Source organism: Ictalurus furcatus, chromosome 4 (genome assembly GCF_023375685.1).
Source record: "Ictalurus furcatus strain D&B chromosome 4, Billie_1.0, whole genome shotgun sequence".
Taxonomy (NCBI): domain Eukaryota; kingdom Metazoa; phylum Chordata; class Actinopteri; order Siluriformes; family Ictaluridae; genus Ictalurus; species Ictalurus furcatus.
Window position 1 is genome coordinate 4,458,932 of NC_071258.1, and position 16,285 is coordinate 4,475,216.

The 16,285-nt window shown below is 40.1% G+C and overlaps 1 protein-coding gene across 1 annotated transcript in view; it reads right to left on the minus strand.

The window, feature by feature from the left end:
* Nucleotides 1-16,285, minus strand: part of hcn4 (hyperpolarization activated cyclic nucleotide-gated potassium channel 4) — a 96,723-nt gene that overhangs the window by 40,293 nt on the left and 40,145 nt on the right. Inside the window, exons 3-4 of the mRNA XM_053622596.1 lie at nucleotides 5,772-5,933; nucleotides 3,516-3,734 (exon numbers count right to left, since the gene is read on the minus strand). Coding sequence (XP_053478571.1) covers nucleotides 3,516-3,734; nucleotides 5,772-5,933 — 381 coding nt within the window. The remainder of the gene's footprint in view (nucleotides 1-3,515; nucleotides 3,735-5,771; nucleotides 5,934-16,285) is intronic.

Consider the following 16,285-nt stretch of genomic DNA (forward strand, 5'->3'; position numbering starts at 1 on the left):
CATATAAATCTGGGGAACATAGGACCCTGGGAATATAGGAATGACCCCATATAAATCTGGGGAACACAGGACCCTGGGAATATAGGAATGACCCCATATAAATCTGGGGAACATAGGACCCTGGGAATATAGGAATGACCCCATATAAATCTGGGGAACACAGGACCCTGGGAATATAGGAATGACCCCATATAAATCTGGGGAACATAGGACCCTGGGAATATAGGAATGACCCCATATAAATCTGGGGAACACAGGACCCTGGGAATATAGGAATGACCCCATATAAATCTGGGGAACATAGGATCCTGGGAATATAGGAATGACCCCATATAAATCTGAGGAACATAGGACCCTGGGAATATAGGAATGACCCCATATAAATCTGGGGAACATAGGATCCTGGGAATATAGGAATGACCCCATATAAATCTGGGGAACATAGGACACTGGGAATATAGGAATGACCCCATATAAATCTGGGGAACATAGGACCCTGGGAATATAGGAATGACCCCATATAAATCTGGGGAACATAGGACCCTGGGAATATAGGAATGACCCCATATAAATCTGGGGAATATAGGATCCTGGGAATATAGGAATGACCCCATATAAATCTGAGGAACAGTGGACCCTGGGAATATAGGAATGACCCCATATAAATCTGGGGAATATAGGATCCTGGGAATATAGGAATGACCCCATATAAATCTGAGGAACATTGGACCCTGGGAACATACTGTAGGAATTACCTCTGTAGAAAATTGCTTAACAAAACATAGCAAATACACAGTTCCAGTTTCCTTTTCTTGATCCTTTTGAGCGCTTAAGGGCTCACGGAAATTAACAGATTCCTGCACTCTCAAGGATTCTCTCTCCAACTCACTGAATATCTCACCTCGTCTTGCACCTCCTCAAATTTCTCATTTCTTCAGCTTTCTCTCTCATAAACACATTCACTGTCTGACATAAACACATGTCTAGTGTCAGTATTCGGTATAAATAAGAATGTCTGCATAGAAACACTCAGGCGATGAGAGCACATGACACTAACTGATCCGCTTGGCCCAGCATGACAAAAAATGTAACACTTTGCACAACATTTCTGCGTTTTCTGGAAGTGGTCGCCTTATTAGCATCATATTATAAGGGTCCTCATATGCAAAAGGCTGGAAAAGTACTACTACTCATCTTAATAAATCCTAAACTCAAGTATTCTTCACTCAAGTTCAAGTGGAAAAGTACTGTATATACTCTTAAATCTACTGAAAGTATGAAAGTAAAAGTTGAGGAAAGGTTCACAAATCGTCTGTCGTTAATCACACACTGATTTTAACTCCTAGTGGTAAATTAGTGCCACTTTTACCAAGGAATGTGGGAAAATATTACCTAAGGCTAACTAAGGACAGCTTTAGGCATACTCCTTGCACTGTTAGCTATCTATCTTGTTATTTATTAGTTTCCTACAATAGCACAAACCTTAAGTGTTTTATTACTTAAAAAAAAAAAAACACCTGGCTTCTCATTCTTTTTGGTGTTTGGTGTTGGTGAACTATTTTTAAATGACCTCGGCATAACAATTTGGTGTTGTGTGTGTATGCCACACTCAATTACCATTCCTCTGTTCTCCCTGGTATGTCTTTCCAGGATCTTCTGAAACCCGTCTATATCTATTTACACAACTTTCTCACTCTTCCTATCTATCAAACGCACCCTGTTCCTCCATCTCGCTGCGTCTGTCTGACTCTCCGCAGTTTTCTCATTCTTTTCCATCAATCTCCTGGCAGCATCTCACGCCCCATATGACCCTCCCTCCCTCCCTTTCCCGGGGAGAACCTACCCTCCCTCCATCTCTCCTTCTCCATTCCCATCTTTCCATCTTACTCCACAGATGGCGGGCCATGTGGCAGGCTAGCAGCTTTGCTCATTATTATACCTGCCATACCCAGGGAGAGGCGGGCACCAGGGAGAGAGTGGAGACATGCTGGCATCGTGTGGTTTTGTCCACCACTTCAGGTGAGCACTTGGTTCACAGTACCCTGCATGTCTTGCTATCATTTCTAATCTAGTAACTCTGGATGTGTTAAAGGATTAGTATTTTCCATATGCCTGTAATGTAGTCAACCAGCAAGAAACGGTTCGTGTCCAAACTACGCTACATTAGTTTTGCACTAGAGATACAAATTTACAAAGCTAATATAGCTAACGAGTAAGGAAATTGTAGCAACCAGGATTATTGCATTTACCAGTAGCGTTGCAGAAGCAGCATTTGAACCCTTTTAAACACTTTAGCTTTATCATACACAATCACTTCTACCTTTTCTTCTTCACAGTCAAAGAACAGGTTCTCAGTTTAGTCAAAAAACACATTTTTAAATTTTTAGGGTTAGCTCTTATATACAGTAACAGACCAAGTTAGCAGAAATAATAGCTAGCTAAATAACACACTCTGGCTAACCAGTTACGTACACTGCCAGTCAGTTATGTTAGGTTTGCTAGCTAAATTTAACTTAAAAAAAAAAGACTTCTGGCTAACGACAAACACAAATCTGATTGTTAATCAAAACTGTAAAGAAGCTACACTGTTAGCTACAAAACAGGTAAATATGTTCAATCCAGTGTGCTTTGCAAAACTCAAACAGAGATCTAATCCAGCAAACTGAATTATAAGGATGGTACTAAAAAATTCCCATACAGTATGTTGACTATTAAGGTATATCCTGTAACTAATATTGTTATGTGCTTACACATCATCATGTGGGCTATGGTGATTAATATTTCATTGTATAAACTGAGGTAAGAAAGGAAGATGTCAAAGTAACTACACTGATAAGTCTTATTGGTGTCTTTCTAACTCACAAAAGGTCACTTATACTAGCCAGCACTATGGTTTTGTTCCTCATACCAAAAATAGTAAAAAAAAAATATATATATATATATATATATATATATATATATATATATATATATATATATATATATATAAAAGGAAGGAAGAAAGAAAGACGGAAAGAACGAATAGCAATAAAACCAATTTGTAAGAACTGCTGTAGAACCACACAATGCTTGTGTATTAAAGTGTATTAAACATAGGGCTTAAATATGAAACACTGAAATGAAGAACAAGTGGAACCTATCATAATTACCAAAGGTGTGAGTGTTATCAAGAAGTGGAAACAATTAGCAAATATGGAAACCAAAGAGGGTCAAAATGGGTGTACAAAATGTGGGCAACAAGATGGGTTAAAAATAGTGTGGACATGATATTTAACATATTGTATTAGTTGCTGTCACCTCTTAATGACTCAAAGCCTGAAACTGACCAATTCTATATGTGAATTGGTTGTGATTCCTATTGCTTAGTCTTACAAAAAACAATATGCGTGAAGAATGGTATCACTGAATGATGCAATTAGTCAAAATTATGTTGTGGTAATGGACTCTTACTCTCTGAGTCTACTTGCATCACTGGTAACATCCAGCTCATCAACTGCAATCCAGCTCTCACTTACCTTTTCTTGGTACTGCCTACGTGAGGAGTCCAGAGACTGGATGAGCGCCGTGGCGTGGCCCACGAACATAGCATAGCATGTTGCTCCAACGATCATGCTGAGGATGGTGAGCCAAACGTCTGTCATTCCCACCGGAGGGTACATGCCGTAACCGATGCACAGCATGTGACTCATGGCCTTGAAGAGGGCATACGAGTATTGCTGTCCCCACGTATCATTCTGCAGGGGGGGAAGAAGGACACACACCCTGAGGCCATCACACACACTATGCTAAAGGTCAACTAGCACTACAGTCTCGATGGTCTGGGCCACTTGAGGCAGCCATAGCAGGTGTTTCTGGACTGTGGCATTCAGAACCCGAAATGCACCAAACATGCTAAGCATGCAGAATGTGAATGAAATGGACTTGGACACATAAAGGCTCTGAAAAATGTTGGGAAGGCAGGTTAGGTGTTTAGAGAGATTTTAATTGTGTCCTAAAATGGTGAATACATGTCTACATTTTCTTTTGGATCCGCATGAAAATTGATGTGCAATCAATACCAGAGCTTTCCCCAGGAGACGTGTCCAAATTGCTTTCAAACTAATTTCTGCAGAGGTGAATTCCTAAAAAGGAGCTGCCAGATTAGAAAAGAAATGATCACACAGTGTAATAATGGTCCACGTGTGACTAAGCAGTACATTTAATTATTGGGGTTGCATCTAATAACATTGTGGTACAACAGAAGAAAAACAAAACCATCAGTAACTTGAGCTCCCAAGTGGCACAACAGAGAAGCATTCTCGTTGGGTGATCCCAACAATGCCACAGCCATCCGCAGCCAGAAGCCAAGGAAGCAAATTTGGCCCTGTTCTCTGGGTGGGAAGCATGGCGTACTCTCTCCCCAATCACAGCGACACCAGCCAATGGGATACTTGCACAAACACGTCTGCATTATGACCAAAACTTTACTTCTCCTTCCGGCTCGTCCACTATAATGGCGATGCCGCTAATTTACACCCGGTGTCTCCAGGAGCTCCCGAGAATGAACGTCAACGATGAACGATGTTCATCATATATATAAGAACACTTGCAAAGCTCATGTTAGTAAGCCTGAGAAAGGTGCCAGATTGTACGCTTCGTCATACGTTAACAACTACAAAGGTAAGAAAATACCTATTAATAGAAAGGCATATGGCAGTGTCATTGCCCTGAGTGCAAGTAGCCCACTGTATGTATGCAGAAAAGGGCAGACAGCACTGTCCTCCAAGTGTGTAATGCCACCCGGTCATGTAGCATGAGTAGCTGAATTCAAGTGTCTCAGAGGAAGTATATGTTACCATTCACCCTGCCTGGTTAATAGCTGGCGGGTGGGTGGGAATTGTCAGGGGACCAAATTGATTTCTTTTTAACATAACAGTATCTTTAAGCTTCAATCTCTGTGCGATCACCTCCTCCATCATCCCAAATTCCCCACATTGCACTTGTTCTACCCTCAGAGTTTTGTTGGCCTACTTTCAATCTGATCAGGCTTTATAACGGAGTTCTGATTTGTCTGTGCTATTTTAGGTATTCTGTAAGGTAATGACCAAATCACCATTAGTCCTCTGAAGTTCCCGGAAGCCTCATCGGTGAATTCTGGCTATAAATCAAATGTCACACGAGTCTTTTCTTATCTGGCCCCTGGCTGGATACTCCGTTCCTTCTCATGCAGGTGATCCAGGGTCACACCTCAGGTGTTCAGCGGCTTGTTTATATAACCGGAAAAGGAACTCAATTACCAGGTGGAAGAGAGTTTGTAATGAGACCAGGCTCTCTCGTCACTCTCCTGAGCACCAGGGCCTCTCGATAACGGAACACCTCTTGACTAACAATAACACAAAATTAAAGCACAGCGAGGGTGCTCACTGGAAAATTGTCAATACTTGACTGATATTGAAGTAGGGCTTTATAAAAAAAAAATTAGCATCTGTGCCACTTCTCCTTGACTATCTCTTTTTAATAACACACCTTGTAAAATGTCACCTTCAAGAAAGTATGCTAACTTTTTCTGCCTACTGAGATGTATCTGTGAATACTGTAGACCAAATGCAAAAAATGGAATAGACCAAATGTCACGAAATACAGAACAGATGAATCTCAGCTTGTGCACATGCACAGGTTGAGTCCTGTAATTAACAGAAATCACATGAGATGAGGATAAGACAGCATGGGCACCCCCACCAAAAAAAAAAAAAAATCTGATTGAGATTAAGGAACTGTCTGAAAATACTCACCACCATCTTGTTTTTGGCGACCCAACAGTCTGGAGGGAAGTCTTGCAGCATGGGTACGAGGAACTGCAGGCAGCCATCCCAGTGGCACAGCAGGAGCATCATGCCAATCAGATTCACGATACGCACCATCGCACTGGCCAGGTCATAAGTCATATGGAAAATCTGGGGAACAAATTTCATTCATGATTACAGTCATGACACTTCCGTCATCAAGACAAATGTCAATGGTTAGTGTTCCGTCTTTGATTTCTCCTCTGATGGCTCTTGAATGAAGCTGTTTATAGACAAAATTACGAAGCAATAAATAGTAAATTAGTGTCATTAAATCTGAAGAGCTCAGTGAGTTTGTCTCGCCTTTTGGCTTTTTGGTCTTAGGCTTGGTGCTTTCTTCATAATTTATGATCTAAAAAAGGCCTAGAATATCAAAGCTGGTTTATTTTTGCTATCAAGGCTACATATCCAGAAGGAAACTATACGGAAATGTTGAAGACGTTTTAGTCAGCCTGTCTCTCAGATTTGTGGGATGCCATAAAGTGACATAATCGGCACATACACTACCAGTCAAAGGTTTGGGTGTAACGATCCACTCCAGACACGATTCAGTTCGTTTCATGATACTGGCTTCACAGTTCAATTCGATTCTCCAAATATTGTGAACAAAATTTCAATGAAGAAAAATTATAACTCCTTTTTTTTTTCTTCTGAATCATAAACAATTTAAAACCATGACCATTTTTGTCTGTATAAAACTTTTTTTATTTTTATTTTTAAATGCTATAAAACAGAGTTTTGATATTGTAAGCAAAATGTACTACAGGTTCACCATATCTTAAAAATATCTTAAAAATAAATAAATATAAATTTCAAATTCTCCCACAAATTTTATTGAATAATGAAAACAAGGCATCATTTTAACAGTAAATAGAGCTCCAAGGTAGGCTAAAATGCCCGGATTCCGCAAAACCGTTTTTTTTTGGTGAGGGGGCACCGTTAATTGCAACAGCCTGGGGCTGGTGTCACTCAGATCTGGTGATCCTGCCCCTGCCCTCGATGTCCCTCTAATCAATTGTACAATTGACACAACTGCAGACATTACCGATTCCTATGCGATAGCTAAATCTCATTATCACATGACAGCTACCGACAGGGGAGTGTGAAGGAAAGCACACGCTTTCCCTGAGACAGTAAGGCCAGCTGCGCAAATTATTTCTGTGGCATTGTTGGGATTTAAACCCGCAAACCCCTGATGATATTCAATTCAATTTTATTTGTATAGTGATTTTTACAATGGTCATTGTCTCAAAGCAGCTTTACAGAAATATATAAACACGGGCTACAGATTTTAAATGATACGGCAAATGCTAGTCTGTTTCCGCACTCAGAAGCCTGACTTCAATGATTTATAGTTGAAGTTTATTCATTCATTCATTCATTTAGCTTAACTAAATGTAACACCAATGTTACGAAGGATCCGGAAACTATTTATACATTTATTGTGTACTGTGCTGTCATAGTCATTGGTGTCACTTGCAAGTACTGGATGTTCATCCTTAATTCTGAAATCACACTAAGTTCCATGTGTACATTTTCCCCAATCTCTTTAGACTCTCAAGCTTTTAAACCTTGCTCAAGGTCATATTCCTGGCCATGCTTTGAGGGCTTTTTCCTGTAATGGGTTAGTTTATGTTTCCGTTAATCTGCTTTGAATTCCAGGCCACTGTGCTCTCAGTCACGAAAACGCTGATGCCTCTAACAATGAGCTCTCACTTATATAATCACTGTCCTTTTTTTCTCTCGCTTTTTACAGATGCCACTAATGGCTCGCTGTTCTGAGAGTGTGTGTATATATGTGCATGTTTGTGTGTAAAACCTCATTTTAGGGCCATGAGTCAAGAATAAGGCTTAAGCTTACACTGAGCAGGGAGTCGATCACTAATGAACCTCTTAAATAGTGACCGTGGAATGGAACAAAAAATATGCAGGGTCATTCCACTTTCCTCTGCCAAAAGAAAGACAGCCAGAGAGAGAGAGAGAGCGAGAGAGAGAGAAAGAGAGAGAGAGATGTTGATAAGGCAAGGTCTGCTAATCCTAATGTTAACTGGACCCATGGGATGCTCTTGGACGCCCATGCAGGCTGATGAGTGTTAATGGACGCCACAATTTAAAGCTACTTAATCCTATTTAGGCCATGGCGTGCACTGCTAACTGCATCTCTCCATATTAAAAGCCACTCAACCACTCGATGTTCTTTCGGAAGAGCCGTATAAATCAATTACACTGACTCATATAAGTCGTAGAAACCCTCCTAGAATCTCTTTCTCTTTTCCAGTATAAGCACCTGCCACCTGTCAGTGTGAATAAACTACATATGCATTTTCCCCCCTTTTATTTCTCGTGCGCAGCAGGATTCAAAGCAATACAGACTACATTAGTAGCACTCGTTTTTGCAGTAGGAATTTGCAATATGTACTACCTCTACTGTTTGTACCTTTGAATGACTTTAGGATAAAGACAACAAATGTATTTGTACTATCAAGATTTTTGAGTGTGTTAGGTTATACAGCTGTTCAGATATTATTATATAACAGTGCTACTGAATTCTTAAATCTGATTGGTCATTTTGGAAGGTGATAACAGGAACTAACTTGTTCCATAACACTAAATATAACAAAAAAGAAAAGAAAAAAATATGATGTTCCATTCTATCCATCCATCCATCCATCCATTTTACACAGGGTCACAGGGGAGCCTGGAGCCTATCCTAGGGGACTCGTGGTAACTGGGGGACACCCTGGACTGGGTGCCAACCCATCACAGGGCACAATCGCACACACACTATGGACAATTAGGAAATACCAATCAGCTGACAGCACATGTCTTTGGATTGGGGGAGGAAACCCCTGAAGCATGAGGAGATCATGCAAACTTTGAAGACATTGGGCGGAAGCAGGATTTGAACCCCCAATCCCCAGAGGTGTAAGGCAAACGTGCTAACCATGTGGTGTAACATGCTATTATAGAAAAAAATATTTTTGGTTGGTTTGCTTTGCCGTGGGTTGCATCACACCTCCATGATGTGAGCATGGTTGGTTATTTTACCGTTTTATTCCTAACATCACAAACAGATACATAAAAGGATCTCTGATAATCCTGAGATTTGAACCAACAACCTTCCAATCAGTAGCTCAGAACTTTAAGAGACCACTGTTAAGGTACATTCACATACACAGCGACTCGGAGCAACAAAACAACCAGCGACTATTCATTTTCAATGAAAGCTGGCTACATGAGCGACAGCGACTGTTGGTAACTTGATGTAGGTGTGTCCGGAAACATGACAAAGTTGAGAAAAGTTTCACTTTATGCAAATTTGGAGCGACTACCAATGGGAGTGAAGACATTAGAGCGCACATGATCCATGATTCGCCATGCTGCCTGTGAGTCCAAATTGTTTCATGGACCGAGACAGTCCGGCATTGCGCTTTCTCTGCACATAGATGGCCGCAATAGCAAAAAGCACACGCTACTTCTCCTTCATCTCATAGGATATGATGCATATATACACTGGAGAATTTTATATACAACATACAAAAACAGAATGTTTAATTTTAGTGGAAAGAAAACTGTTTTTTTTTTCTTCCAAAAGTAGAATGCTAGTTGCACCACCCACAGATAAATGTTACTATGGCAACCAGTAGAAGGAACGCCTACTGCCGACTTCAAAGTACAGTGACTGCCGACTTTCAGCAGTAAAATCACTATACTGTACTTTAATTGTAGTTGTAGTAGCATAGATAGCATTAGCTAGATGGAAGAAGCATGGCTGACATTACCATTGTTTGATATCTAGCTATGTAGCTAACATATTCTTGAAAACAATGTATTAGGACTCATAGCTGGGTAAAAATATCACCAGTTTTCCAATAAATAAACGTCCCACTTTTTAAGCCAATGTGAAAATGTGCTAATGTGCTAATAACACTCATAGCTAACATGTTTGCAAGTTCAGTTACTTTCATACTGTGCAAGCTGAAAATAAGGTTTATTTCCAAACACAAAATGTTCAACTAAAGAAAACAGGAAAATAGTATTAGCTAATCAGGTAACATGTAATTGGCTGGCTAATGCTGAAGAAAGTTCTTTGCATACCTAGCCGGCAATGATTATGTAATTGGTGGAAGAACAGTGAATACGCTTGATAGCTCTGGAAAATCTCACACATTTAAACAGTGCTGAAACAATCAGACAATTACCCAAAACTGTCAGACACTTTTCCCCTTTTTTTGTGGTGGAAGGGAGGCTTATACCATGATATACCATGTGATATTGGGCTACATGTCTATATCACTATCGGATACCAATCCCAAGCTCATAAAGACTAGCGTCAAATGTGCACAGGATAGAAAGTTCCCTCTCTTCCCGCATGAGAGGAGACATCAAGCTCTCTCTGTGTTTATTCAAAGCATTTAACCCTGGAGCGCATTTACATTTTCCTAGTGGAGACATTCACCTGATTGCACCTTTTTCACTAAATCTATCTAAACAGCCCCCCTTCAGCATGAGATGCCCATTTGCATTCAAAAATGTCGATTGCTCTTTTCAAGCTCTGTTACGGACACACAAAGGCATCCGATGTCGGCTCCTCTGACTGGAAGTAAACAGAGTTCTGTAGCATTAACTAGCTGTAAAAGTGTTCATTGAAAGCATTAATTAGGGAGTGAGAGAGAGAGAGAGAGAGACAGAGAGAATGGAAACAAAGACAAAGATCAAGAGGAGTTCAGGATTTCTGGGAAATCTACAAAAGAACTCTACAATGTAGTAAATCGTTCCTTTTTAATCTGGTCTATTCCTGCAACTTTTATACAGATTGTAGCTAAACGCAACTCGGGTAAACTGGATTAATCCCTTGAACTCTCAGGGCTCTTTTGTAACTACATCCCTCTCCTTTTAGTCACATTTTAGTTACTGAATAATTCATATTACATGCTGAATAATTTGCTTTAAGATGAATAAATGAATAATAAGTGTGGAGCCAGAGGTTAACATATGATTGCTACAACATGATTTCCTACAACAGCACGCCCCGAAGTGTTTTATTCCTTTTATACCACAGCAATTTGCCAAAACCAACATTTAAAAAAATGTATTACATAATGTCGTCATACAGTTGTCGATTTATAGTTACATATAATGTTGTGAAACATGCATGAAAAAAAATTCTTGTTATCACTAAAATTATAGCCGCTGCAGTTTAAAAGAAAAAAAAAAAACAGCTTGTCAAGTTACCTAGAAACTGCAAAGAGCTCTATCCTGAAAACTTAACCATACAACTCTCCATCCATCCATCTTCTATACTGCTTATCCTTCCTTCAGGGTCACGGGGAACTTGGAGCCTATCCCAGGGTGCATCGGGCACAAGGCGGGGTACACCCTGGACAGGGTACCAATCCATCGCAGGGCACCATCACACACACCTTCACACACCCATTCATACACTACGGACACTTTGGACATGCCAATCAGCCTACCATGCATGTCTTTGGACTGGGGGAGGAAACCGGAGTACCCGGAGGAAACCCCCGCAGCACGGGGGAGAACATGCAAACTCCGCACACACAGGGCCACGGTGGGAATCGAACCCCCAACCCTGGAGGTGTGCCCCCATACAACTCTATGGAATTAAATTTGTGCCGAAAGTATTGAACATAACTTTTGAAGCAATAAACAAATACTGTACAATGAGAAAGAAGAAAAACACTCTGAAACGAAAAACAATGGACTCAATGGCAAAGATTTAACATGGTCTTCAAATAAACAGCATTCTTTGGTAAAAGTTTTCTTATATGATTGCGCTGATGAAGTTTTCATTCAAAGTTTTTCGCTTACGCTCGACAAGTTTACACTCGCCATTCTGGCACAAACCTCTCGCGTGGGCGGGGCTTAACACCACTTCACTCTCATTGCTAGTGAGATTTGGATCGACAGCTCCCTAACCTGGAAGTCGAGACGTTCCTGTGTGCTCATCTCTAAAACAAAAAGTCGTATGAGACTACACAAACCTCAAATATTAATTACAAAACCAATATACTGACTATAACTATATTAGGAATAAGGAAGTAAGTTAGCAAATTTTCACTACAAAGTACAAACACTTTAACTATACAGAGAACCGCATCCAGAACGCTCTCCAAAACTCACACCACACAAGTCTGTACGTACAGGTCAGGGATCTGTCGATCCAAATCTCACTAGCCAATGAAAGTAAATTACTGTTAAGCTCCGCCCATACACTGTATATTTGACGACCATGTTAAATCTGTGCCACCGAGTTCACGGTTTTCAGATTTCAGAGTGTTTTTTTCTTCTTCTTTCTCATTGGATATATTTGTACGGTTCTTGAAAAGTTGCGTTCAATACTTTTGGCACAAACTTCAAAAATTCCATACAATTCTACAACGCACAGACAAGACAGACTCCTTCCAAAAATGATAAATATACCGTATATCTCCTCACACAATACGTCACCATATCGTACGTCTACACATGGATTTTTTTAATAGGTTTAAGTGGCACATCCGCTATTAAATTCCCTGTCTAGTATCTCCAGTGTGTAATTTGTGTAAGTATTATTGTTGTCATTATCACTACTGTGTTACCATGTTTCAGATAACAGAACCCCGGGGAACCATCTCGAACACAACATGTTTTCCACGTCTGATCAGAGATACTTGATCAAGAACCAAGTGAAATACGGCCCAAAACGATTACATTTGATTTTGAACGTTAGCTGTCCTTAAACGTCTCTCTGTCAACTTCTATAAGTAGCTGAGGGCTCTCCAGCCAGGCTGGCATGACAGCATGCAAATCTCAGATAAAAATGGTAATATGAAAGAGCAGAAGCCATTAGACATAATTGGGTTCAGCTAAGGGACTGATCCTTCTGTCGCTCGCTCTTTCTCTCTGTCGCTTTCACTTTCTCACTCGTCGATCTTCAGAGTTAATAAATTAGCGGTGCAAACTGAAGAGAGGCTTTGGCGCAATCAGAGAGTAAAATTCTCTTGGTAAATTGCTGAGATCTTCTGTAATGTAGGGTTATTATGCCGACTGAGGTCTGAAGAATTAGGTTTAATGCATCTCCGTTCACTGGAGCTCCAAATGTTGAAACTAGGAAGGTATAAATCGTCGAGATGGTGGGAGATGTGGAAGAGGTACTCCTTTCTTTCATTCTCGCTGCTTTTCTGCTGAAAAAAAAAATCACTTCACAGAATCAAGGAAAGTGATTCTCTCTTTGTCTATTCCGTCCATCTCAAAAATCTACCTATAGCAATCGAAGATGATGGACACACTCACACACACACACTTTGGAACTAATTTTGAGAGAAGCTAACCAGGAGTTTTGACTGATAAAGCTGATCAGATACAGTTGTGCTCATAAATTTACATACCCATTGCAGAATCTGCAAAATGTTAATGGTTTAATAAAAATAAGACCCTCTATTATTTTTCTGTCACGTTACCCTGCATTTACACAAGGCAATATTTCCTCATGTTGATTAAATTGCGTTAATCGGGTCGCTACTGGGCAGTGCTATCATTAGTTTACTCTTCGTTGCCATGGTTTCACTAATGACAGCTAACTACAACTAAGTGTATACAAAACCAAAATAAATGAAATAAAAAAAAAAAATTCATCATTCGTCTTGCCGTTTTCCACCAATGAAATGTATTCCTGCTTAAATATAAATTCTGGCGGGATTTATAAATTGTCAATAGCAGAGGTTTTAAACTAAAGTTTGCAAGGGGTCAGATTACATAAAATATGTTGCTTACGAAGGTCTGGATAAGCAACAAACATGACTGAATGGCGACAGCGGTTACCTTTTAATGCCTTGACCATCAGAGTATAGAGTCAGAAAGCCTGTCCTAGGAACTAATGTTTGATTATCGTTTCCTGCACGTTCCGTTATTAGTGACGCACATTATTAGCGACGCACAGATGACAGCTAATTCCTACATGCTGCTGGTTATGTTCTGTGTAATGCGTTCATGCAATACGCGTAAGTACGTATATACGTTTATATCTTGTTAATATGTGTCGGGCAGGTGATTTGGTAATTTGCAATGTTTATATTGTTCAGTTTTACCGTTTATTTCGGCCGTAATTCCGCCGAACTAATCTGCTAAGTTATCACTAGCTGCGCTAGTGTTTTGTTCCGATATGGTGGGAGAGTTTGTTTATACAGTTGTTTACAGCAGCGTATTATTCAGTGTACTACTGTATATTCGTTAACTCCATTGTGATTATTAATACTGAGATTGGTGTTGAATATATTTCTTGTACTAGGTTTACTGATTTGAGTGTAATTAGTGCAATGAGACATATATGTCAGATGGATATTTCATGTAAATTATTTTTCTCTATTTCCCTTTATAGACCATACAATATCACGACCATATACAATATCACAGCTGCATACATCGGATGTATATTTAAGACTGTAAATAAATGCTTCATTATCAAGGATCTCAACTCCACTCCTGATTCTCTGATCGGAATCTGATCCATATTCGGCCGCCTCAACCAGCTGAAGTCTTGATTGTAGTGAGACTTTGCTACAAATAGTATATGGCTATAAATAAGATCATTTGAAGTGGTTTTGTTTTGTCTGTAGTTTTGTTACTAGCGGTGCTTTATATTTGACTAGCACACCACAGACATGTATTGAATTTGATGTGAGGAGAATAAACTGTGTTCATTCTGTGTCGCTGATCAGAGCAGAGATGTTAATACAAATGAAAAATCAATGAAGGTCTGTGAAAACTCTCCGCTTTCTTAGCGAATGCCTCTGGCTGTGGAGCTGGTCTCTGGTCTGATGAGCTGTCTTCAGGTAAATAAATTACATAAATGCATGTAACTGGATCAAGCACAACAGAGGATGTTTTTGTTTAGTAGTCACCACATCACTTAACGTTTTCGCCTTGCTCAAATGTCTTGAATTTGATTTTCAAATCTAATTATGATATATACATAGTGTGTATAAGTTTCAGAACTCCCTCAGACTCCTATATGAAACTTGCAAATTCAAATCTATGTGAATAAACTGACTCCTCTCAGTATAGCCTGGGGAAATTCACTGTGTTGAAGCATCTGGTGCTGGCTGTCACTGTTACTAATGATGATGAATGCTCAGTGTGATTGATCCACGTGAATTCCAAGACAATTACTCACACACTGAGCAGCAAACAGTGTTAGAATTCATTCTCACAGCTTCAGAAAGAGGGCTTTGGTGTCTCGACACTATGTGGCAGATGGATTAAACTGGTTGTCATATGCTCATGTTTGCTCCAGATAGAGCTTCTCTGAAAATCCTTTAGTGCTGTCTTAGAGACAAAGAGGCCACACAAAGAGGGAGAGCTCCTCCATCAGCACTTGGAAATTGGATCTACAGAACACAAGTGGGTGTAGGAAGGAGGTGTAACAAGGCCCTCGACTAATATCGGCACCCTTGGTAAACGTGAGCAAAGAAGGCTGTCTTTATTGTTTAACCTTTTTGATCTTTTCTTCAAAGAATTCACAAAAATACTCTGCTCTCATGGATATCAAACAATTGCAAACAAAACACAGGTTTATCCAAATATAATCTGTGGTAAATATATGTGTGCAACAATTATTGGCCCCCTTTTAGTCAATACTTAGTTAGTCAACCCTTTTAGTCAATAACTACTACGTCCCTTTGTCAAGATAACAGCTCTGAGTCTTCTCCTATAATGCCTGATGAGGTTGGAGAATACATGGCGAGGGATCTGAGACCGTTCCTCCATACAGAATCTCTTCAGATACTTCACATTTCAAGGTCCACGCTGGTGGACTCTCCTCTTCAGTTCATCCTACAGGTTTTCTATGGGTTTCAGGTCAGGGGACTGGGATGGCCATGGCAGGACCAGGATTTCGTGGTCAGTAAACCATTTTTGTGATGATTTTGATGTATGTTTTGGATCATTGTCCTGCTGGAAGATCCAACCACGGCCCATTTGAAGCTTTCTGGCAGAGGCAGTCAGGTTTTCATTTAATATCTGTTGATATTTGATGGAGTCCATGATGCCGTGTATCCTAACAAAATGTCCAGGTCCTCTGGCAGAAAAACAGCTCCAAAACATTAAAGATCCTCCACCATATTTAACCGTGGGCATGAGGTACTTTTCCATATGGCTACCTCTCTGTGTGCACCAAAACCACCTCGGGTGTTTATTACCAAAAAGCTCTATTTTGGTTTCATCTGACCGTAGAACCCGATCCCGTTTGAAGTTCCAGTAGTGTCTGGCAAACTGAAGACGCTTGAGTTTGTTTTTGGATGGGAGTAGAGGCTTTTTTCTTGAAACCCTTCCAAACAACTTGCGGTGATGTAGGTGACTTCAGATTGTAGTTTTGGAGACTTTCTGACCAAAAGACACAACTAACTTCTGCAGTTCTCCAGCTGTGATCCTTGGAGATTTTTTGGCCTTTCGAACCATCC